The following is a 24752-nucleotide window of genomic DNA, read 5'->3' on the forward strand; positions in this document are numbered from 1 at the left end:
TCTCTCTGCAGGGGAGGAGGCTGGAAGAGCCGGGAGCAGTGCACTGAGCTCCCGCCCCCACTATTTTCAATGAGGAGAGGCAGGATGGGGGCGGGGTAATTCCCGGACTTAGCCTCGCCTTCTCTCATTGCAAATGGTGCAGAGGGGGTGGAGAGGGGGCGGGAGCGGGAGCTCAGAGCACTGCTCCTGGCTCTTCCAGCCTCCTCCCCCTGCAGAGAGAGATGCCGTATATATCAGACGGTGTGAATACCCGGCTGATATACTGTCTTATGAATGCACCTTTAGGATGCTGTTTGACAGCCTGTATTCTGCCTATAGTATGGTAAGCACATGGTACTAGAAAGCAGTCTATGGCTTTTAGACCTGTTTCACACAGGCTACAAAACGCATGCTTCCCAATGGGTTCTTTCACCTGAGAGATATTTTGTAGTCTGAAAGAACTCTTTGAAACCATGGGCTTCACATACATGAATTTTGTAGCAATGTTACATCGGTACAAAATCGTGTGATTTTGTAGCCCGTGTGTTACAGGCCCTAGGCCTCGTTGACACGGGGGACACAGCATCGCTGCGAGAAAATCACAGCAATATCGCATCTCTGGTCCGTGCGAAATTGCTGCGGTTTCTTGCGATGATACCGCGACTTTGTAGCACCACATGCTAGGATTTTTGGAGGGGGACTTGAAATATAATCCCACCCCAAAAATCAGCCGTAGCTGCAGAAATTTTTTTCTTCGAAAAAGTATATATCACATAGACACAACCTCACAAGTCGTGTGCATATCGCGGGACCCACAAGGTTTTTGTGTCAGGTTGGTGCATGCTACAAAACACCGCACGTGTGAAGTAACCCATAGGAAAGCATGGTCTTCACATACATGCGATTTGTAGCAATGCGACAAAATGGCCCGTGTGAACGAGCCCTTAATAACATACACAGGCAGGATTTTTATTTTTTGGGGGGCTTAAATATTCAGTGCTAGTATATACGCACTAAAACTACAAAAGACATATAGATGGTAATCACCACATACAGAATATGTATAATTGCAAGAGTTGATGCCACAATATTAATTAAAGGTATTTACAAATGACTGGCTTCTTCCTAAAATACAACACAGACAGCCAGCATTACTTTCACGGGTTGCTAAGGGACGTTGTATATTGTGTATCAATAGATTTTTAGAGGCAGGAAATGTAAATGCCTCCTGCTCTACCTTATTGGGTCATTCACCCTCCTAACGGAGTAATGCCAATAATAGAGCTACATGAGGAAGTTGTGGTGTATCCGGTTCCTTGGTATACAGTGTAAAGTCACCACACACAATTTAACTTTTCATACTAAAGCATTGGATGTCCTGCTACACAGCTGTAATGTTGCTAGTCTTGAGTCTTGTCATTTTCTATCATTTTTTTGTATTTCTTATCTGAAGAGTTTATGTATTAATGTTTTTAGCTTTGTAGATTTTTTCTTCCCAGTGTAGCAATCGAAATATTATAATTGGATTGTAGTAATACAATTATGTATAATGGCATATGATTTAAGATGAAAATTTCCCAAGCAAAGTCTTTATTTCAGCTGTTATCATTTTCAAGAAATGCTGTTCGTGCCGCTTCAAGAACGCCTTCAGGATCTATCAATTTTACCTGAAAGTGGAAAAAAAAAGCAGAAGTCTGTTACATGCAAATTGAGGTTCATCATAAACACTTAAGGTTTTCTAAAGAGTTCTTTGTCATTAAAAGACATCAGCTGTTCTAAGGCAAGCAAATGCATTATGTGACTGTTCCAAATACATTACACTGTAGCAATTCGCAATATGGATGGTATTGTAGCAGTCCTTTTTTTGATTTTTTTTTTTTAAAAGGTAGTCCAGGCAAGGAGCGAAATAGCTGCACTCTGTAGCTTCTGAAAAACCTGCCCTAGAATGTAACTAGGAGGAGTTAATAAGACCCAGAATCAGAGCCTAACCTCCAACTTTGTGGGCTAATGCCCACGGATGGATTTCTACTGGGTTTACCACGGCGGAAATCCGCAGCTATTAGGTTCTATTGAACCTGATAGCTTTCTGCCTGCCAATGCTGACTTACGGAATTCCACCGCGGGGAAATAAATCGCGGCATGTTCTATTTGCCATGGATTTATGCTGCGGGAGGTCTCCATTAATATAGCATATGAATGGAGAACACGGAAATCCACGATCACTCACAGGCACTATCGCGTTTTTAAACACGGTACTCCTGCAGCGTAAATCCACGGGCGTATCCCGCAATGCTCGTGGGCATGAGCCCTTTGTTCCTCATAAATAATGTAGTATGAGCCTTTGGCCTCCTCATGGTTCCACCCCCTTGTCAGATGTCCTCAACCTGTCTTAAGGCCCATTTACACCAGCCGATGATCGCAAAAAAAAAAACGCTAAAAGGTTATCGTTTTAGCGATAATCGTTGCGTCTAAATGTGCGCCCATCGTACACTTTTCGGGCACGGCTAGCTGATCATTAAGTTCAGTCCAAACTAAAAATCGTCCTTCAGCCTTATCAGCAGTTCTCCACTGGGAGTGCTGATAGCATTGTTTTCCCATGGAGAACAAAGGACCTGAAAGCAGATAAGAGCCCTCAGGCTATTAACTGCTTTCAGCTAAGGCTTCATTTGCACACTTAATTGCTCCTAAGTAGCTGAGTAGCTACTAAAATAGTTTATGCAAAATGATCGCTCAAAGCTGTCACTCAAACTGTCCTTTGAGTGATCATCAGCTGGTGTAAATGGGCCTTTAGTAGCATTTTGCTAATTTCCTAGATTATCTCTCTAGGCCTTTTGCACACGGGCGGGTCGGACCTGCATGCAGGAGGGAGCTCCTTTCCTCTGTTCGACCATTTAAAGGCATTACCATTGTACAATTTCAAGTTAGACACAGTATAGGTCATACATTTCTCTCCTGTACAGGAAGACACCCAACTTGTCCTCCCATTTTTTTCTGCTTGGGCATTTAGCATAACCTAGAATGGAAGGAGACAATGGCTGTTGATAGAAAATGATCATAATGGATACGTCATATTTCATGGATCCTGGCAGACGCCATTGGGAACACAAACTGAATTAAATACACTGTTTGAAATCTTTAGTACTGAATATAGCCAGCTTTAGGTAATAGAAAAAAGTAATTCTTGCTTATACAATTGTTTTTACATGATTACAAGTCACTGCACTGCACAGCTGTGCTCATAAGTTGTACAAACCACACACAAGTTCAAATACTTTAGGGCTACCATTAAAGGGCCACATGAAAACATATGTGGGTACCCTGCAAAAGCTGCTTCTCTTTTCCAATCTACTTAAATGGTTTATGATTATGCAAGCAGTCTCCCATGTTTTGTTTAACCCCTTGGCGACATCCGATGTATGGAATGCTTTATATGGAGTGGGCTCAGGAGCCAAGTCCAGTCCATAAGAGGTGGGTGTCGGATGCCTTTGACAGTAGACACTCAGCCGCAGCAGCCGAGATCAGAAACGACTCCGATCGCAGTTATTAATTGGATATTGACAAATATTTTTCATCTAATTCTAGCAAGTACTATAGAAAAGAAGCAAGAAGGCTGATGCAGACACATTAACTCCAATACATTTCGGTGTATAGTACTGCTAACTGATTATTTTAGGGCTGTTTATTGTTCTACTAAAAAGCCTGGGTCCAAAAAGTAACATATCAAAATGATAATTTCCTCTCAAATATTAAAAGTAAAGATGGAAGTTTAGATGAATGAATTTAAAGCAAGAGTGCACAACTTTTTCTGGAACATTTATGGCATATCAACAGTATATGCCAAAAAAAAAGTCCAATAAACGGAGTTTCAACTTCTGGGACTCCCATCTATTTGGACAATCAGAGTAATCTGCTGCCCTATTCAGCACTCCAGAAAGTAGAGAATAAGATGCGTGTACGTGTACCCATCTCCACTATAGGTTATGGATGTTTTGGAGATAGCATTTCACAACTTCCATAAACTAAAATGTGTGACCACCTCGTTTCCTTCTCTCTGGAGTACAGAACCATAGAAATCCTGTAGATATGCCATAAATGTCTTAGATCAGAATACCTGTTTAAAAGAGCACTCTTGGAAAAACGGCCAAGCCTGGATTACTCAAAATGAAACTCATACAGTTCCACAGTGCCCCCATTATTGCCAGGCATACAGGGCACTACTGGCATACAATCTTGTCTCTGTTTGCTACACCATAGGATGCTCTGCTTCTCTCTAACAATAAAAATACATGTGAGTATCCACATGTACAGTATCTACTAAGAATTACTATCTAATGACAGCACTCTGTTCTCTACATCAGGAGGATATGTCTTTTCTGTCGTTTGACAGCCATGTCTTTCTTACCATCTCAGACCTTTCGGATGTATCTATAGGAAAGAGCCTGATCAGGCCGGGTTTCAGAGGTGAGACCTGCATTCCACCTCCAGAAGTGATACCCTCACTAGCCAGGCTATATACAGGATTATGGAAATAGCTGATTGGAGATGTCTTACATTGTTTTTGTAACTCTCATAGAAGTGAATAGGAGTTACGGAAACATCATAGCACAGCGATCTGTACTGTTTCCACAGCTCCCGAGTTACAGAAACAGTGTCGCTTGCTGTTCTACACCGTTTCAGAAACTCCCATTCACTTCTACACAAAATGCAGAAACAACATAGCACAACCACCTCCTGGCTGTTTTCTGTACTCCCGATCACCTCAAATAGAGGTGTATGCCCATCAAAACCCTGATCTACCAAGATGGTAATATGCCTTTAATGTCAAAATGTCCTGGTCAGTAATGGTTAAATATGTAACAAATTACAAACACTTTAAAAAAAAGGGAAAAAATGAGAGAACAATGGGAAGTAGCTGAAAAACATTGTGCAATAGCATTTGAAAAAAAAAGTACAAAGTACGTACCCTAAATAAAAGAACAATGCTCTTAAGCAGAACCCTTCTCTACATAATTTCAATAGAAACAATCACTGCATATGAATTATAGAAGAATGGATGGAATTAGGTCTTATTTCAACCCACTAAATTATGTATATGTAAGAGTTTTGTCAAACACACCATCTGCTTCCTCCAGTCTACTGTGCATCCTGTTTCCGCCATTGCAATGTTTAGCAGACATCCCACCCATTTTCTATGGCACTTGTTACACTACAGAAGTAGTTAGCATAAGTCATTAAGAAAAGTGTGAAGGAAATCACTTTCTTCAAATGAAAACTCAATTATCAACTCTGTATTTATCTTCTAGATCTACATCATAGTTGGTGCTTTGGTGTTCCCTGTGTTCAGAGTAAAGGCCCATTTAGACACATCAATTATCACTCAAAAGACTGCTTTTGAGCGATAATTGTTGTGTCTAACTGCACTGACATCAAGCAGTTTTTGTTAAGGAATCGCTGATGGTTGTCTTTCAGCATGCTGAAAGAGAACGATCAGCCTTATCGGGAATTCACAGCGGGATGCAGCTAATACTATTGTTTCAGCTGTATCTCGCTTCCTGAACGCAGGCGGAGTATGAGGAACACAGTGGTCCAGCTCTGTTCTCCATACCCCGCTCTGAGCAGAGAACAGCTGGATGCAGAAGATAAGCAGCCCCGCTTGTCTTCTGCATTCCCCGCTCGGAGCGCTCGGCTGTATAACAGCCGAACGCTCCGAGTAGAGAACAGCTGGATGCAGAAGACAAGCGTCCCTGCTTGTCTTCTGCATTCCCCGCTCGGAGCGCTCGGCTGTATAACTGCCGAACGCTCCGAGTAGAGAACAGCTGGATGCAGAAGACAAGCGTCCCTGTTTGTCTTCTGCATCCCCCGCTTGGAGCGCACGGTGATCGCTCAAAGTTTGAGCGATCACCTTGCCCTGTAAATGCACACAACGATTTGCTCAAAAGCCACTTAAATGACATCTTTTGAGCGATAATCTTGTGTCTAAATGGGCCTTTAGACCGCCTACATAAATATTTCTTTGTGTGTGCTTTTTAAAAATGCACCTCAAAGCTTTATAAAAAACTTCCAACCAAGGCAAACATCCAGTTGTGATTTTGGTGCAGTTTTAAAGGGGTTATCCACTTGCAAATTAATGAAGGCTTATCCTCAGGATAGATAATTAATAGTAGATTGGCGGGGATCCATCAATTAGGACCCTCACCGATCCAGTTGCTGGTCCGGTGCATTCATGTACTGATTTGATTTCTGCATTAAGTAGACAGCTCCATTCTTACTGCAGTGGCCAGGCTTGGTATTGCAGGCCAAGTTTTGATTGAATTTAATGAGAACTTGGCCTGCAATACCAAGCCGTGCCACTGCAGTAAGAACAGAGCTGTCTGCTTCCTGCAGAAATCATCTCAGTGCATAAGCACACTAGCTCAGCAAACAAATCATTGTTGAGTGTCCTGGGTGACAGACCCCTGTCAATCTACTATTGATGATCTATCCTGAGGCAAGGCCATCAATAGTTTTGAACTGGTCAATCCCTTTAAATAAAAACTGAGGTCTATAAATTTAAAATACCCTAAAAAAGTAAAGCCTGGAGCAAGTAACCTTTTGATTCCTACCAGACGGAGGAGCAGGGACTTCATTTTTGTGATAATTACAGGTCAATGGTAAAGTAGAACAAATTCTATTGTACAATAATAGAATATGTAACCCTGCTTAAAACTGGAGCTACACTTTCACATAACAATAGGCTGAACGTGCTGACTTCCATTATTACTTGCTTTTAAGGCTTTCACAGTACAGTAAAAATGTTAACTTTTAACCTTTATTCTGCGGCTCGGTGAAATTATGATACTAAATTTATATATAGTTTTTTATTATGTTTTACTACTTTAAAAAATCCACTATAAAAAAAAAACACTTTCATAGAGCAGCATATCATTAAATTAAGGAGTAACAGGAATGTGATACAAAAATGCCCACCTTGCTAGGTTGTGCAAAACAGGCACAGCACCAGATAATGACATGTATCAGCTATTAAGGGTTAAACAACTAGAGATCCTGAGTGTTGCTGATTTAGAAGGGAGGAACGGTCCAGAGGTGAAGAAGAAACTTCTGTTAATTCAGGATTAGAGATGAGCGAACGTACTCGGTAAGGGCGATTTCGCAATCGAGCACCGCGATTTTTGAGTACTTCACTACTCGGGTGAAAAGTACTCGGGTGCGCTGTGGGTGAGCGGGGGGTTGCAGCGGGGAGTGGGGGAAGAGAGGGCTCCCCCCTGTTCCCCGCTGCTACCCCCCACTCCCCTCTGCAACCCCCCGCCCCACAGCGCACCCGAGTACTTTTCACCCGAGTAGTGAAGTACTCGAAAATCGCGGTGCTCAATTGCGAAATCGCCCTTACCGAGTATGTTCGCTCATCTCTATTCAGGATCAGCTATGGTTTCTGCACTGAACAGCATCTTCATGTATGTACCAATATGGGGTACATACAACTTTATAACTTTTTTGTTTAAGCTTTTTTTTTCAGAGGCAGGGTGACAAATAATATATAGTTGTATCATTGCATATTTCTTTTTCTTACAAAAGTTTACTGTGCATAAAGACATGATAGAATTCTTTATTATTTGTCAAATAAATGGAGAAAAGGTTTTTTTTAACTTTTAATTTTTTAACCTTTTTTTCTGACATTTAAATTTTTTTAAATTAATCTTCAATTTTGTTTTAAGCTCTCTTGAGCTCTTTATTGTCTGATTGCTTGTACAGTGCACTGCAATACTTCACAGTTTATTGTACTTTTACTGGCAGCCTATTAGGATCTGCCACAGGGTAGGTCTTAATAGGCATGAATACATAGCAGCCCTAGGAGCCTTCACAAGTCCTAGGCTGCCATAGAAACGCATTGGCACTCCCCGCCACAAGATGGCAAAATGTCATGTTCTGGTGCCGTGGTAGCTTGGGGCCTTGTGAAGGCCCCAGGACTGCCTTGGATGTTTGCCTAATAAGCTCTGTTTAAAAAAATCATTTTACCATTTTTAACATAAGAAAATCAAGCCAAAACAAAAGTAAAGATATTTAGTATTGATGTAACCATAAAAGTACAATTAAAATAATATATTATTTATCCTGCATGGTGCAGTCATAAAAAATATACAATGCTAGAACTGTGCTTTTTTGGTCACCCCATCTCTAACAAAAATTTTACCAAAAATAAGTTATATGTACCCCAAAATTGGACCAATAGAAACTACAGGTCATTTCACAGAAAACAAGTCTTTGCATAAATCCATCAATGGAAAAATAAAAAAGTTAGGGTGGGCAGAAGGTGGCGACACTAACTAAACAGTAAGAAAATCTACCACATTTCACAGTACCAGCAGGGTGGGTGGGATTTCAAGAAATTTGTAACATGACAGTTTATGCTACGGATTTTCAGTATGGATTTGACATCTTCAAATAAGGGGGTGAAATCCTTGTAAAAATCTGCGTTTTACATGTGGCTTATGCCAAGGATCCGCAATAAGATCTGCAGCAGAGTTTTCACTACTGAAAAGCTGGATGTTGTCTTCTTATTTGACTCATTTATTGCAACACTGAAATTCCTAAATTGGACAATTGATCAGATATAGATAGATATACCAGATATAAATAGATATAATCACATTTTACCTCTGCAATGGGATATTTTGTTGGGTACGGTGCTTCTGCACGACCAAAATCCACCACAGATCCACACTTTGGAATATCTTCTACCCATATTCCATCATACATTTGGCCTTTATTAAGGTAATAAAACTTTCCAGGGCCATGCTTTTTCCCTCCATTCCAGGAACCTTCAAAGCGATTTTCATTTGCTGTAAATATACACAAAATGTTAAAGAGTAGTTGGGAGAAATTGTAACCATCATGTGCATGAATGTGATTTACCATAGTTCATATACGACTAGGTATCTATTTTATGTCTATGATCGAACTGTGAGGCTCCTTTCACATGGGCGCTGCATTTCAGTCGCATGAACGAGAGGCAGTCGTAACCAAGTCACGGCTGCATCCCCCGTTTATGCGCCCGTTCAGACTGACCAGGTGCGGCGAGTATACGCTGCCACCCGGAATACCGTTGATCGGGGGGAGAGAGTTTAGCTCTGCTAAACTGTCTCCCCCTCTCCGCTCCTCGCCGGCTGTCGGCAAGGGAAGGGGACGGGATGTGGCGGGAGCTAGTGTGCTGCCCCTTTTTGGGCAGCTCCCATAGGCTCCCGTATGCGCTGTCTTTTCGGGCCAGACGTTTTTATGCACTGAGAAAATCATCCATCTGAACTGATGCATTGGAATCCAATGCATCAGATGGTCGCGTATATCGGCTGGCTGTGAAAACGCGGCCTATTTACACTCATGTGAATAAGCCCTGAATGAGATTGGCTTTCTCTGGGATCCTACAAATGGTTGAAAATGTGTTTACTATTCCTTTGCAAAATGCGATTTTTAACTCTGCACGATCCACTGTGCACTACTTTTTGGAAAGTATATTTGAGGTCAAAATACTCAATACAGGTTTATTATTACCATGTCAGCGCAGTAAGCCCCGGAGATTTTCCTGAGGTTATTCGAAGTGGCAAACGTTTACAGTGGCACAATAACTGTGTGTCCTGGCCTACATTTCAGCACTAGAGCTGTCCATGGAAATCTTCCGGGATTTAACTGCATGGTCATTGCAGCAAGCCCCGGAGATTTTCCAGGCGAGCCACTAAAGGGGTCATTTTAAAATTGGAAAGTCTGGAAAAAGTCAAAAGCGTCTGCATTAAATTAGCGATACTGTCGGATTGACAATAAAAAAATATTAATAAAAAAAGTAATTCATGCTCAACATTACTTCACAATGGAAAAACATTATTTTGAGAGAGCCCATAGGTTTCATAAGGGGTGTGTGGTACAAAAAAGGCTGAGAAACCTAACCCTCTGCTCAAACCTCATAACTTCATTGATCACATAAAAATGATAAATGTTGAGTTCAAATTTACATCACATTAGAACATCATGCTTGTATAATGATGTTAGTATCATGTACCTAACCGTAACATTCCTTGGCCATGGTGTTTATCTTCACGCCATTCTCCTTCATAAATATTTCCATTACCAAAGTACATTCTGCCCCAGCCGCTTCTTTGTCCAGCCTCCCAGTCGCCTTCATAATACTCTTTATCTGTGTAGAAATAAGTCCCATAACCCTGTAAAAATAAACCAATTAACATATTGATTTTTCAAAGCACTATTTATTCTAGGGAGCTCTACAATTAAACTAGTGACAGAGTGATACATAGGGAGAAAGGACCCTGCCCATGATGGTTTATGGTCTACAAGGGATGGGTGACAATAGGCGAGGGTAGAATGTGCTCATACAGTAGTGTGGTGGCAAGAGGAATTATTGTAAATTGTTGTCTTTTCTGAAGGGGTGGGTTTTTAGGTTGATTTGTAGGTTTCGAAGGCCAGAGAGAGCCTGATTGCTTTGGGGGTATTGAGTTTCAGAGTATAGGGAATGTGTAGGAGAAATCTTGGAGACCGTTGTGTGAAGACCAGACGAGAGCAAATAAGATCTTGTGAGGATCGGAGATTACATGTAGGGAAGTATTAGATTAGGGCAGAGATGTATGGAGGGGACAGGCTGTGACAGCCTTCTATGCCATAGTTAATGCTTTGAACTGAATTTGCTGCGCAATGGGTAACCAGTGAAGGGATTGGTGTAGAGGAGTAATGAGGGGAGAGGTGGATTAGTTGGACAGCAGGGTGGATGGTAGTGTTGCAGTAGTCAAAGCCGGAGATGATGAGAGCACTAGCATATATTGCTTAGGGCCCTATTACACAGAACAATTATAGTTCGGTTAATCGTAGGATGATAATTAGTTTGCTTATCGTTCATTTTATGTAGGCATAAAAACCTGATGATAATCAGCCTGTTTAAACAGGCGATCATTCTATATCATTCATCTATAAAGGACTACCTATTTACTCTGAATGAAGGAGGGACGACAGAAGAGTTCTCCAGCACGCTGAAAGCACAGGAGCAATAATTTTGGGAATGGCTGTCAGGTGCTGAAGCGCTCAACAGTCACCCTATGTAAAAGGACTCTTAGTGTCTAATTCAAAAAATTGTCTCAAAAAAGACCATCCTTGTTGCCCATAGCAACCAATTAGCAATTCGCTTTTATTTCTCAAATTGCTTTGCAAAAAATGAAAGCTGAGCTCTGATTGGTTGCTATGGGAGCTTATTTTCATAAATCTGCCTATTAGTTTTCATATAGTTCCACCCATACGACTTGTGAAAATTAAACATATAGTAAGAATTAACTACAAATTGAATCTGTGCTGAAAATTATTGTAGTATAGCTGACTTCACAATGGTGTTTATCTACATTCTTTAGTTTCATAGTACTTAATACAAGCTTTGAAAAAGTCTGCTAATGTTTTCAGTTGGAATTTTTGGCATTCGCTTAAATCAGTCATGTTCTGTTCCGTCAAAATTTCAGTTGCTTTATGCCAGGCTCACACGGGGTGTAAGCGTAAAACACTGCGTAGGTCATGCAGAGTTTTACAGTTTTGGAGCCGGCGGTGACCCGGTATACTGCCATTTATGGCAGTGAAATTGTACTTGCATAACAGCACATCTCACGCACGCTGTCATGCACAGTTCACCTGTTTTGTTTTTATATACCGTAGACATACCGCCGTGCATATGCACCCATAGAGAGCAATGGGCTCTGTGGCAGGTATATACACAACGCCTATGGGAAATACAAGACATCTTATAAGACGTATATACAAGACTGAAAAAGAAATTACCAAATCTATTTTTTAAAAGTAGTGCAGCAAAATAAATAGATACATGTAGTATTGCTGTAATCATACTTACCCACTGAATAAAGTTATCAGAGAGTTTTTCTGTATAGTATATTGTACAGTAAATAGTACCATTGAAAAATACAACTTGTCCCGCAAAAAAAGCCCTCAGACCGCTACGTTAATGTATAAAAAAAAGAGTTATGATTTTTTGAAAGTGAGGCGAAAAAAATAAAAAAAAGGGTCAGTTAATAAATTAATCTAGCTATGGTGGTTTTTGCTGCAAATCATAAATCAATAGTATAAATGTAATAGTAAAATGTTTTTACAGTATATATTACAGGGAAATGTCTCTTTTTGAACCTATCAGCTTCATCTCCTTCTCGATGCTCCCTCCAATGATTACTCACTCTCAATTTAACTACTAAAAATCATACATAGGAGCCCATACACTGAAAAATCACAATTGCTGCCCATGGAAGTCTATGAAGAGAAGAGGGGTAGGAGCTGCTAGGACACTGAGACACTGCTTCTGCTACTATTGTCTCACTCCCTTGCTGGATTCATAACTACACTGTTCAGCAGGGGCGTAATTATAGGGCATGCATTTGTACCCGGACCTCTCTGCTCCACATAGGGAGCCCAGTACTATGAATAAAGCATTATAGGTTGGGACGCTGCTACAGATTTCGCATTGGGGCCCAGGAGCTTTCAGTTACACCTCTGCTGTTCAGTACTGATGTATACTGTCCTCTATGCTGCTGCTTCCGAGTGTATGTGGAAAGAGAGATACGGGAACAGGATCTCCTCTTCTCTATGTGTGCAGTGTATGGGAGACATCACATGAAATTACAGCATACAAATCATGTAATGATGATCAGAAATAGTGTTATTCCTCATGTATACATACAAAGGGTAGTCTGGAAATTCATGTGAAATGATTGGTACACTTTAAATGTTATTTCTTTGTATAACGTAAGAAGAAATATACATGTTTTTTGTCGCTCTTCCAGCATCCAGAATAAACCTTTAGATGTTCTCCACTGTTGGGGTCTTGCACACTGTATGTCCCAAAACCACTTCTTTTTCCACATTTCCATTCTCCTTCATAAATGGAGTTGTCTTTTTTCCAAACAAAAGTGCCTTTGCCTAAAATATATCACAATTAAAAATATATAAATGTGCATAAATTAAACTATTTGCAATAAACTTTTGTATGTCCAGCTGGCAGATTTTCTGGGCTTCCAACTAAATAATATAAACATGGCAGGAAATGCACTTGCCATGTCTCTGTACAAAATATATTGGGTGTTGACACTATTTGGGAAATGTATCAAGACTAATAAAAAGGAATCTTGCAGTGGTTGCCCAAAGCAAACAGTAATGTTATTGCATTCATTTATATAGCACAGACATAATCTACAGTGCTGTACACAGATTGCCATCAATTACATCAGCCCATGGATGTTTCTGGAGTGTGGGAAGAAACCCATGCAAACACAGGGAGAACATACAAACTCCATGCAGATGTTACCCTAGGTTGCATTTGAACCCAGGATCCTAGCACTGCAAGGCCACAGTGCTAACCACTGAGCTGTCTAGTATAAGGGCGAGCACCCACTGGCGTTTTTTTACCTGCGTTTTGCGTTTTGCGTTTTTCCTGCACAGGCATAGAGATAACATGTGTTCCTGTCCACTGGCGTTTTTTTTGCATTGCGTTTGCGTTTTTAACATAGGAACTGTCAGTTGCATATGTGTCCTTATTTTTCTCCATGGAAATTAATGGCAAAGCCGCGAAAACGCCGCGGAAAACGCGCTGAAAAAACGCGGGACACGCGGCGAAAACGCTGCGTTTTTTCCCCGCGGGAAACGCAAACGCCAGTGGGTGCTCGCCCTAATGCTCATTCTCTAATATCTCTTAAACAGAAAGCTGTAATGAGATATAAAAATTGTTATTGATAACTACTACTTAAAGGGGTATTTTGGGGGCATTTTTAGCTTTAAAAGGTCATCAATAGATGATTGATGCAGACCTGTCATTTGGATCCTTGCCGATCAGTTGATAACCAGTGCCGCTGTCGCTAAGGTCAGCAGAGGAAGCAGAGAGCGCTGACCATGGCACAGTGTTCAATTGGTATTGCAGGCGCAGCTCCCATTGAATTTAATGCAATACCAACCTGGGCCGCTGCTCTATGGTCAGCACTTTCTGCTTCCTCCGCTGATCTTAGTGACAATGGCACTGGGAATCAGCTAATCGACAGGTCAGTCGTCAATAGAAAAAGTAAAGAAGGTCCCGGAATACCCCTTAAAGTTTTACTTCACATTAGTTTTTATCCAACCATCCATACACCAGGGGGAGGGGGTGTTCATATTCCTAGACTCACCATGCCTTTGGTTATTCAGCCACTCTCCTGTGTACTGATCCCCATTTACACTGTAAATGGTATGTCTCAGGCCAGACTTCTGTGCTTTTGTATCCCAGTCCTTCCATGGTGGTTCAGTGCTTCGGGGGTATTTTACAAAAGGCATCAGCACCTAAAGTCACAATCACAAGTGCGTTATTTGTACTGTCATACTAATATGAGTGCAAGAGCTGAAAGAAGGGAGATGGCAATTAGAGCCTCCGCTTGGCAAATAGCACTGGTTGAAAATTGTCATTCGGCTGGTGTCACATAATCTTTTTTTTTTTTTTTTATAAATGCCACGTACTGGTTGGGTTTTGACACAGTTGTGTTTCTGTGGAAAAAAATGCTGAATCCAGATGTCTGCTATAGGTCGATATAGTAAAATATGAAAAACCCAACAAACATGTTTTTTTCTTCTTTGTGGCTATTTTTTCCTCAATTTTGCTACATTTTTTGGGGTCCATGATTTTGTATGATTAAAAACTACATCTAAAAAAAACATGATACACACGTATTCACTGTGTATTTACACAAGAAGGCAGGGGAAATCTATTGTTCCTTCTTGCGTTTTTCCTGTATGTGTGAAAAACGCAGCAAGGATGAAATACGCAGTAAATATGAGCAATTTGGTCCATGAAAACGTTGCGTATTTCACAGACCAAAATTCATACACTCGTTTAAGTGAGCCTTACATACACATTTCTCCATCTTCCCTCCTCCCTTAGGTAGGGCTCATACGGCCGTAAGTCGAATTTACAGCTGTGAGTCCGGCTATGACCCTGCGTACGGCTGTGTATGGTGGCGAAATTGTACTAAGCATGACCGCATACTCACGCGCAGTACACCTGTTTTTTTGTTAGTTTATATTTTCCGTGCCGTCACTTAGCAATGATGTATATCCCTGCAGCCAATACTCAATGTAATTGCGTATGGGCAGCGGGTATTTACACGACTATGGAGAACAATGAGCTCTATGTCTTGCATATCCGCAGTATGCTACATTTTATTTTCCGCTCACGGCTTACGCAATGCCAACAAGCTAATGGGATCGGAACTTCGCAAGGCAATGCAATTGATTGCCTGCGAGCTACCGCATATCACACGGTTGGACAGTGCCTGCGGATCCGCAATTTAATTCCGGTCATGTGAGACCGGCCTTACATTGACAGCTCCTGATGGTCACTCTCTAACATTGATGACTCCTCATCTCCCCCTATTATGCAGTTTCCACCCCTCTACATAAACAACAGTTTCCACCCCTCTACTCCGGATGCTTCCCTCCCCTTACATGGATAGCTCCTCCTCTCTCCCGTTACAAGAACAACTCTTGCTGCTTCATCCCTTACAGCTCCTGAAGGTTCTCCCCTATTACTGAGATAGCTTCTAATGCCCCACTTTAGAGTGACAGCTCCACATCTCCCCTCTTTCCCCATTAAGGTCCATTTACACACACAGATATCTTTCAAAAGATTGAAAGATCAGCAATTGTTTTGCATAATGTATTAATGGTCACTAATTGCTATTAGTACTTTATTAGCTTCATTTGCATGCAAATGATCTTCCGGGAGCTGTTACAGAGCTCAGCAGCAGGTCTGAGCTCTATAATTAGCTCAGCCATTGGCTCCCTGTGGTCCGCTGGGCTGAGAACTGAGAACAGCTGTAACAAATGTTATCAGCTGTAATCAGCTCTTCATGGACAGAGCACAGTGTGCGGTCCTGCTTTTCAGCTGTTCTGCTGAATGACAGTTTTCAAACAGAACTCAAAACTGTCATTTGGCCAAACCATGGAAGATGGGCACATTTAGACACAACAATTATCACTCAAAAAGCTGCTTTTGAGCGATAATTGTTGTGTCTAAATGGGCTTTTACATGGACTGTTCCTCATGGTTTTGCCACCCCCACTCTTCCCTCAGATGGACTTCGTCTGTTCACACTGCTGCTGACCCAAGTGGACAGTGTCGGTCAAACACCTTACACTGGATCTAAACCTCCATAACACACTTTGGTCTGATGCTGCAAAGGAGAGGGAAGACCTTCCCTCGCTCCCTCTTTCTCTCTGCCCACAGTGTCTGCTGTATGGGCAAATAGTGCCAGGTGCTCCTCCTCTACTGCACAAGCTGTACTCAGAGCAGGAGAAGGGAAGAGCAGGCTATATATGTGATGTAATGAGACTGCAACAGGTGAAGATGAGTGGGTGTGGGTGGTTTGGGCAGTCATGGGCCCTCTAGGGAGCCTTAGACACCGGGCAGCCTCCCAAATCATCCCTATTATAATCTGCCACTGGTAACACCTATATATATTGATAACATTGAATCCATAATTCCCAATAGGTGATGCTCACAGCTCACCTCTTCTCCCTTCTGCACAATGACATCTGCACGTCACAGAGAATGACTAGAACAGCAAAGATGTCATCCTGGAAAGCCCGTCACAGGGTGATACTCGCATGGCAAGTCACATTAAAAATGCCAGTAGCCTTTCAAGGGGCATAACAAGCCTACAGCAGGAGTAGTGCTATTTAGAATACAGTAGTAGTATTTAAAACACTGAATTTATTGTATTACCTCCAGTGATCACAAGTGACGTCTTCTCTGATTGAAGTCATCTGTTTGCAATTTCCTGTGTCTGGGCCCAGACCATCATGTAGATTTCTTCCAGCCACGACTTATCTCTGCACACACAGTTACTAGCCTGCTGATACCTTTGCCTCTCTGTCTACATAGTAATGGTACCCTCTTTTGTGCCCTAAAAAGTAATAGTGTCCCCACACAGCAGTATTCTTTCCATTTTGCCCACCACAAAATCATAATATTGTAATTGGGAATGGTAAGATTTTGTGTTGGACAAAATGCCTTCTCAATGCCCCAGTTTCAATGCCCTACTTTTAGCCCTGCAAAGTAATCACCCTTATTGTGCCCCCGACATACCGATAGTAGTAATGCCCCCTTAGTGCCCCATAGTTATGATGCTCCTTTTATGCCTTCCACAAAGTAAAGTCTGTGCTCCGTGCATGCATCGGACTTATTTCTTCATTTTGTGCACACACACGTTTTCGTGCATGAACGAAATGAAAAGATGAGTCAGATACATGCACCAAATGCCGGCTCCCTGGGCAAAAAGCGAACGGGGAGATAGGTGAGTATAAAAAGCACACCCCCTGAGTCTGCGGACCATGTCTAATAAGCCCATAAACTTAGCTTATTGTGCCCATGTGCTCCAGATACTATTAAATTACTATATAAATAATACCATTAAGCAGCTGATAAAGTCACTCAACCAATACTGCTTTATGTTAGGCCGGGCTCACACAACAATCACATGCGTATTTTCTGCATGACGCCAATCCCGATGCACTAATCTTGGTGTATATGTGTGTATGATACGCGCTGCCAATCCCTATGCACTATCCTGGCGTGTATGTGTGCATAATACGCGCCAAGATAGAACATGCTGTAATTTTTATTCACTTGTGTAATATATGTGCAGGAAAATGCAGATGTGCGTTGCCCAATACAGATCAATGGGCTATTGGTAACGTGTGTCACGCATTGGAAAATCATGCAATGACAATAAGCCTGTCTGAGAGCGGACTTACAAGCATTATTGTGGTTACATTTTCTATACTTTTTTAGACATTATCATTGTTATATGCTTCTATTTCATATTTATATATTACGCTAATGGGTCATTCCGTGTCAGTTCAACCAAGGCTCCCGGTCGACCATCTCAGATTTCAATGAAACTTTGCACAAAGATAGACCCTGACCCTAAACTAAGATAGCCAGAATATTAGGCTTCAAAGTGCATTGGTTCACGAGCTACAGGTCTTAATCTAGGGGGTTGTCATGTGATTACAGCGCGCAACCTGAAAAAAGTGGCGATTTCAATCCATTGCCAAGCCAGTTCCAATGACTCTAGAGCAATGAAACTTCACGCACTAGGAGAACTTTTGGTGCTGAATCCAGCTAAGCTACTCAGACTGCCACTCTTATCATCATTCTGCCACCATTGCATGTCAAAGTAGCTGAAAAATTCTATCGCGCAAAATAAAACTCCTATTTTAAGCAGTAATAACTCATAATCAATGCAATCCAACTCAGCTATGAATTTATCAATGTGTACTCCATAGAAATGTTTCTCATTATTCACATTATGGACCCAAAAGGATGCATAGCTCTTAAGATACAATGAGTCAAAAATGGCAAAAAACACTTTTTTGCTAATTTTTCCCTTTTTCAAAGGCGAAAATCGGAATGTACTCCATTTTTATTTTTTTTCATTTTTGTTCTATTTGGAAGAGAATTTTTTGCTCTACAAGATTCGATGTTTTTCATTTTGTTCCCAGACCTTCTAGAAGGGAAAATATCAATGCCTGTGAAGGTCCTATGCACTCGCGGAGGTCAAATAATAAAATAAGTGTAAGTTTTGCATGGATGTATAATTAGTTTAGAAATCATGAGAAGGTAAATTAATTTTGGAATGAGACAACTTTTTGTGCTCAAGAAACTTATGTGATCAAAAATTGCATGGCGAGTTCAGGTGAGCCACAAGCTTTGGCCTAAGATGGTCAGAATATCATTGAGTGTTGCATAATGATTGTGGTATATTACAGTGATCACTAGGCTTATTTAGCACTCTATCCAGATTGGATACTAAGATTATCTAAGGCTAGCATTTGTGTAATAATTAACTAGTTATTTATTACACAAATAAATACAAAAACAAATACAGGATCCTTATAGCTGACATATCTAAACACGCATCTGACTTGTGACTACTGTCAGTGCATAAGTTCTTTATCCGAGTCCTCCTTCCTTCTTTACCAACGTAGCCACTATACCATCGTACCCTGCTGGCTTTTTGTCTAACGGTGTCTGGTATATATATATATACCTGTTGGCGACATCTTCGCAGACAACCCACTTTCTTGCCAATTTAATCCTACTGATTATATATCCTAAAAGAGGAAGATAGCTTAGTCAATTAAATGATTGACGCTATTAATCCCACTAAAGATGTTTTGGTCAAATATACATCTGTGGCTCCTGATGAACCGCTCTAAAGCGAGTGGAGAAACGCGTTGAGCCGTATGAGCCGTATTTCTCTGTGACTTCACCAGTCATTCAGAGCCGTAGTTCTCTGCGACCTCTACATACGACTGTCACCAGTCATTCAGTGCAGGAACTCTGTATATGCACTAAAGTTATCCACTTATACTGACCATGCTATTGTGACCATTATCTACATTGGAGACATTGGATGCATAATTCAAACTTGCACCTAAATACATCTTCTCCTCTTTTTTGTGTTAATGTATGTTAGTACTGTTAGTCAGCCCGTATATGTTTTTAAGAGTTTCTAATAAACTATATTCTTTTAGTCTATACCTGTGAAGGGCCAATCTGGATAGAGTGCTAAATAAGCCCAGTGATCACTGTAATATACCACAATCATTATGCAACACTCAATGATATTCGGACCATCTTAGGCCAAAGCTTGTGGCTCACCTGAACTCGCCATGCAATTTTTGATCACATAAGTTTCTTGAGCACAAAAAGTTGTCTCATTCCAAAAATAATTTACCTTCTCATGATTTCTAAACTAATTATACATCCATGCAAAACTTACACTTATTTTATTATTTGACCTCCGTGAGTGCATAGGACCTTCACAGGCATTGATATTTTCCCATCTAGAAGGTCTGGGAACAAAATGAAAAACATCGAATCTTGTAGAGCAAAAAATTCTCTTCCAAATAGAACAAAAATGAAAAGAAAAAAAAATGGAGTACATTCCGATTTTCGCCTTTGAAAAAGGGAAAAATTAGCAAAAAAGTGTTTTTTGCCATTTTTGACTCATTGTATCTTAAGAGCTATGCATCCTTTTGGGTCCATAATGGGAATAATGAGAACCATTTCTATGGAGTACACATTGATAAATTCATAGCTGAGTTGGATTGCATTGATTAGGAGTTATTACTGCTTAAAATATGAGTTTTATTTTGCACGATAGAATTTTTCAGCTACTTTGACATGCAGTGGTGGCAGAATGATAAGAGTGGCAGTCTGAGTAGCTTAGCTGGATTCAGCACCAAAAGTTCTCCTAGTGTGTGAAGTTTCATTGCTCTAGAGTCATTGGAACTGGCTTGGCAATGGATTGAAATCGCCACTTTTTTTTCAGGTTGCGCGCTGTAATCACATGACAACCCTCTAGATTAAGACCTGTAGCTCGTGAACCAAAGCACTTTGAAGCCTAATATTCTGGCTATCTTTGTTTAGGGTCAGGGTCTATCTTTGTGCAAAGTTTCATTAAAATCTAAGATGGTCGACCGGGAGCCTTGGTTGAACTGACACGGAATGACCCTAATCCCCCGCTAGACATGCATATGCCTGAGAATATCATTAGTGATATCTGACTTCTTTCTCACAGCATATTTTCCAGTGACTAAAACACATTCCATAAAAATTAATATTATTTCTTCATTCTCATAGATTAATCTTAAACAGAAATCAAAAAACGTACAAACCTCTGTTGGTAGATGACAGTTTTAACGTAGGAGACCTCAATTCAAAGTATCTGGCAAGTAAACAGCAGCAACACAAGATTAACTAGGATGCAAGGAGCAGCTACACAACAACAGTGGTTGCCATGGCAACCGAATGCTATGACAGCCGGGCCTGCAGCGTCTGTCACGCCCAGGGGTGGGTGACATGTCTCTGTGCGGAGCTTACCTCACTCCCTGGAAATCAAATTCAGCTGGGTAATGTCTGAACATGATGGTTGGAGAAAGAAGCCGCTGTGAAGTCTATTTGATGTAAGTGACAGCCGACCATGGTAGGGCATAATCTGCAGACTGGCCTGAGATTAGTAGTCATCAATGTATTGGCAAGTAAATAAGTATAAAGTGTGGACAAAGAGAACATTCATATGTCCTAAATACCGATCAGCCATAACATTAAAGCAAATCACAGGTGAAGTGAAGAATATTGATTATCTCATTACAATGGCAGCTGTTGTAAGGGACATATTAGACAGCGGCTTCAGTTCTTGACATTGAAGTCTGAAGGGAGGTAAAATGCCCAAGCGTAAAAATCTGAGCGACTTTCATTGGGGTCAAACTATAATGGGTCATCAGGCCTTGTGGGGGACATGCAGATACTCCAGGATTTTCCTGCATGGACACTGACCTGCGGCACAAATTTTTTTTTTAAAAACAAATATTATATTAATTTTCACAGTGGAAATAAAGTACATTATAAACAAGCATAGAGATTCCGATACATACAGATGTGCATATCTGTCCACAGTATTGATAAACATTGGATGAATATTTCCATTATAACTACGTTCTTAAGGCCTCCTTCCCACGAACGGATTTCCGCCGCGTAATTCGCGGCGAAAATCCGCTGCGTTGCCCGCAGCTATTAGGTTCTATTGAACCTAATAGCACAATGCTCACGATGCGTAATTCCACCGCGGAATTACGCACCGCGATTTCTCCCGTCCTCACCCGCAGCATGCTCTATTTTCTGCGGGTGAGGACGGGCTGTACGCACTGACGGCTTCCATTGCAGTCAATGGAAGCCGTCCATTCACGCTATCTCCCGCTGTAACCAGCGGGAGATAGCGTGAAAAAACGCTTTCCCGCCCACCGCCGAGCGTCATATGACGCCAAATGACGCGGTCCGGCCGCGTCACGTGACACGGCCGGCCGTGCACGTGACATGGCTGGTGACGCGAGGGCGGTGGGCGGTGACGCGCGGCGGTGGGCGGGGAAGCGATTTCACGCTATCTCCCGCAGGTAAGTATAGGGGCTCTGGGGGGCGCCGTGACGGGCTTCACAGCGGAATATTACGCTGCGGAGCCCGTCACGCTCGTGGGAAGGAGGCCTAAAGGTGGGTCTAACATATACCCAGTTGTGACAAGACATGAAAAATGTCTTGTTAGGGTTCTCATATCTATTCAGATCTTATATATGCATAACCACTTATAGGGTAGCCATAATGGCTATTTCCTATCAGTTGTGGACATAAAGCTGATGAGAAATCACCATGCAAGAGTATAACTCCTGTGGAAAATAGTAACAACAATAACTATTAGGAACAACATTTTAAAGTTAAAGGGGTTGTCCCGCGAAAGCAAGTTGGGGTATACACTTCTGTATGGCCATATTAATGCACTTTGTAATATACATCGTGCATTAAATATGAGCCAAACAGAAGTTATTCACTTACCTGCTCCGTTGCTAGCGTCCCCGTCTCCATGGAGCCGTCTAATTTCAGCGTCTAATCGCCTGATTAGACGCGCTTGCGCAGTCCGGTCTTCTCCCTTCTGAATGGGGCCGCTCGTGCCGGAGAGCTGCTCCTCGTAGCTCCGCCCCGTCACGTGTGCCGATTCCAGCCAATCAGGAGGCTGGAATCGGCAATGGAACGCACAGAGCCCACGGTGCACCATGGGAGAAGACCTGCGGTCCACCGTGGGTGAAGATCCCGGCGGCCATCTTAGCAAGGTAAGTAAGAAGTCACCGGAGCGCGGGGATTCGGGTAAGTACTATCTGTTTTTTTTTTAAACACATGCATCGGGTTTGTCTCGCGCCGAACGGGGGGCCTATTGAAAAAAAAACAAACCTGTTTCGGCGCGGGACAACCCCTTTAAGAACTGTTGGTCTGGGTTAAGCGCCACCAAGACAGGCCATACTGCTAAGTGTGGTCGATTATGTAAGATACATGCCAAATGCCACAACACACCACCCATCTTCTTCCTTCCTAAACCCAATGATCATAGTGCGGGGAAAAAGACTTAACAGGAATAACCTGAGAATTGAAGCCACTTTGCCCAGTTGTTTTTGAATTTTCCCACCTTGTCTAGTTTAGTGGCAATTAAATGTTCCATTACGCAGTTGTGTTGGACCATTAAGAAAATTTCGGATAAGGAGGGACTATCAGAGCTTTTCCATCTTCTAGCAATAGCTGATCTAGTTGCCGTCAGTACATGGGATAAGATCACAAGGTCAGGGGGATTGCACTGTTCTATGCCTAGTGATAAAAGAGCCACACTTGCACTCCAATGAAAGTCAATCTGTAGAATGGAGCAAAGTGACAGATGTATTCGCTCCCATAGAGGCTTGAGCAAATCACACAACCACCAGACATGCATCAGCGTGCCTGTTTGTTTGTGGCATCTCCAACATAGGTGTGAATGCGGTGGTGAAATCTTTGCTAGACGATAAGGAGTCAGGTACCATCTGTATAAAAGCTTCCTATTGGTTTCTAGGTGATTTGCACAGTGAGAGGTCTTCAAACTGAGTTGGAATGCTAGTGACCATTGATCAGAGTTGAAGGATTTCTGAAAATCTCTTTCCCAGTTGATTTGAAAAAGAAAATTCTTTAGGTGTAAGCCAGATGATAGGGACGCATAGGCTTTAGATATGCCTCCAGCTTGCTCCCCACTCTTGTATAGGAATGACTCAAACTTTGTAAGTAAAGTTGTAGGCGGGGGTTTTAGTGATGAGAGATAGTGTCGTATTTGAAGGTATTTATAGAACTCTTTATGTGGTAATAGGTATGTTGCATGTAGCTGAGCAAAAGATTTCATAACAGGTCCTTCAAATAAATCCTCTATATTTCCGATGCCCTGCGGCACAAATTTTAAAGCTGTAGGACTTTTCTCAAATTTTTCTACCAATTCAAAGTAGAAGTATGAAATTTGCAACAAATGTTACACATGTAGACTTTACTGCGGGTTTGCTACGAAGTTGGAGCAGATTCGTTCCATATGGATGAATCCTTAGACCGGATTTACAGGAGCGTATTTGTGCGCACAAAATTTGTGTGTGCAATGCACAGAGAACAGAATTGATTTCAATGGGTTAATTCTAGAGATGAGGGAGCCTACTCGGCCATGCCCCTTTTTCGCCCGAGCGCCGCGATTTTCGAGTACTTCCGTACTCGGGCGAAAAGATTCGGGGGGCGCCGTGGGTGAGTGGGGGGTTGCAGCGGGGAGTGTGGGGGAGAGGGAGAGAGAGAGGGCTCCCCCCTGTTCCCCGCTGCTACCCCCCGCTCCGCCACACCTCCCCCCGACCCCCCGGATCTTTTCACCAGAGTACGGAAGTACTCGAAAATCGCGGTGCTCGATCGAGTAATTACTCGAAACGAGTATATTCGCTCATCTCTAGTTAATTCACATGCGTGTATTTTATGTTGCGCATTTTACTTGCATAAACATTTACGCAGCATGCTCTATTTTCCTGTGCATTTGCATAGAGAAAGAGCACATATTGAACTGATTACACTAATTGGCTCCCATGGCTGGGAGCATTCTTGCGTGTTTTTTTTTTCGTGTGTGCAGATGTGCACAATTTGCGTGTGCTTAAAGTACGATAAAAAATGCACTTGTGCACACAAATATGTAAAGCCCATTCAGTGAAATGCAGCACAAATGTATGCGTAAATATGCATACGCTTGTGTGAATATGACTTAGGGCGCATTCAGACGATCGTATAACGGCTGTGTTTTCACGCCCATCCGATATACGTCGTCCCTCTCTGCAGGGGGA

At 41.8% G+C, this 24752-nt stretch overlaps 1 protein-coding gene across 1 annotated transcript; it reads right to left on the bottom strand.

Moving 5' to 3' along the window:
• Positions 1-240: 240 nt before the first annotated feature.
• MORN3 (MORN repeat containing 3) lies at positions 241-20819 on the bottom strand. Its single transcript, XM_066603287.1, has 6 exons — positions 20724-20819; positions 14175-14325; positions 12782-12939; positions 10025-10184; positions 8632-8816; positions 241-1646 (listed from the first exon to the last, which is right to left on the bottom strand). The coding sequence occupies exons 2-6, from the start codon at positions 14317-14319 to the stop codon at positions 1575-1577; spliced, it is 720 nt and encodes a 239-aa protein (XP_066459384.1). The 5' UTR covers positions 14320-14325; positions 20724-20819; the 3' UTR covers positions 241-1574.
• Between the last annotated feature and the right edge of the window lie 3933 nt (positions 20820-24752).

Source organism: Eleutherodactylus coqui, chromosome 5 (genome assembly GCF_035609145.1).
Source record: "Eleutherodactylus coqui strain aEleCoq1 chromosome 5, aEleCoq1.hap1, whole genome shotgun sequence".
In the NCBI taxonomy this organism is placed as follows: Eukaryota; Metazoa; Chordata; class Amphibia; order Anura; family Eleutherodactylidae; genus Eleutherodactylus; species Eleutherodactylus coqui.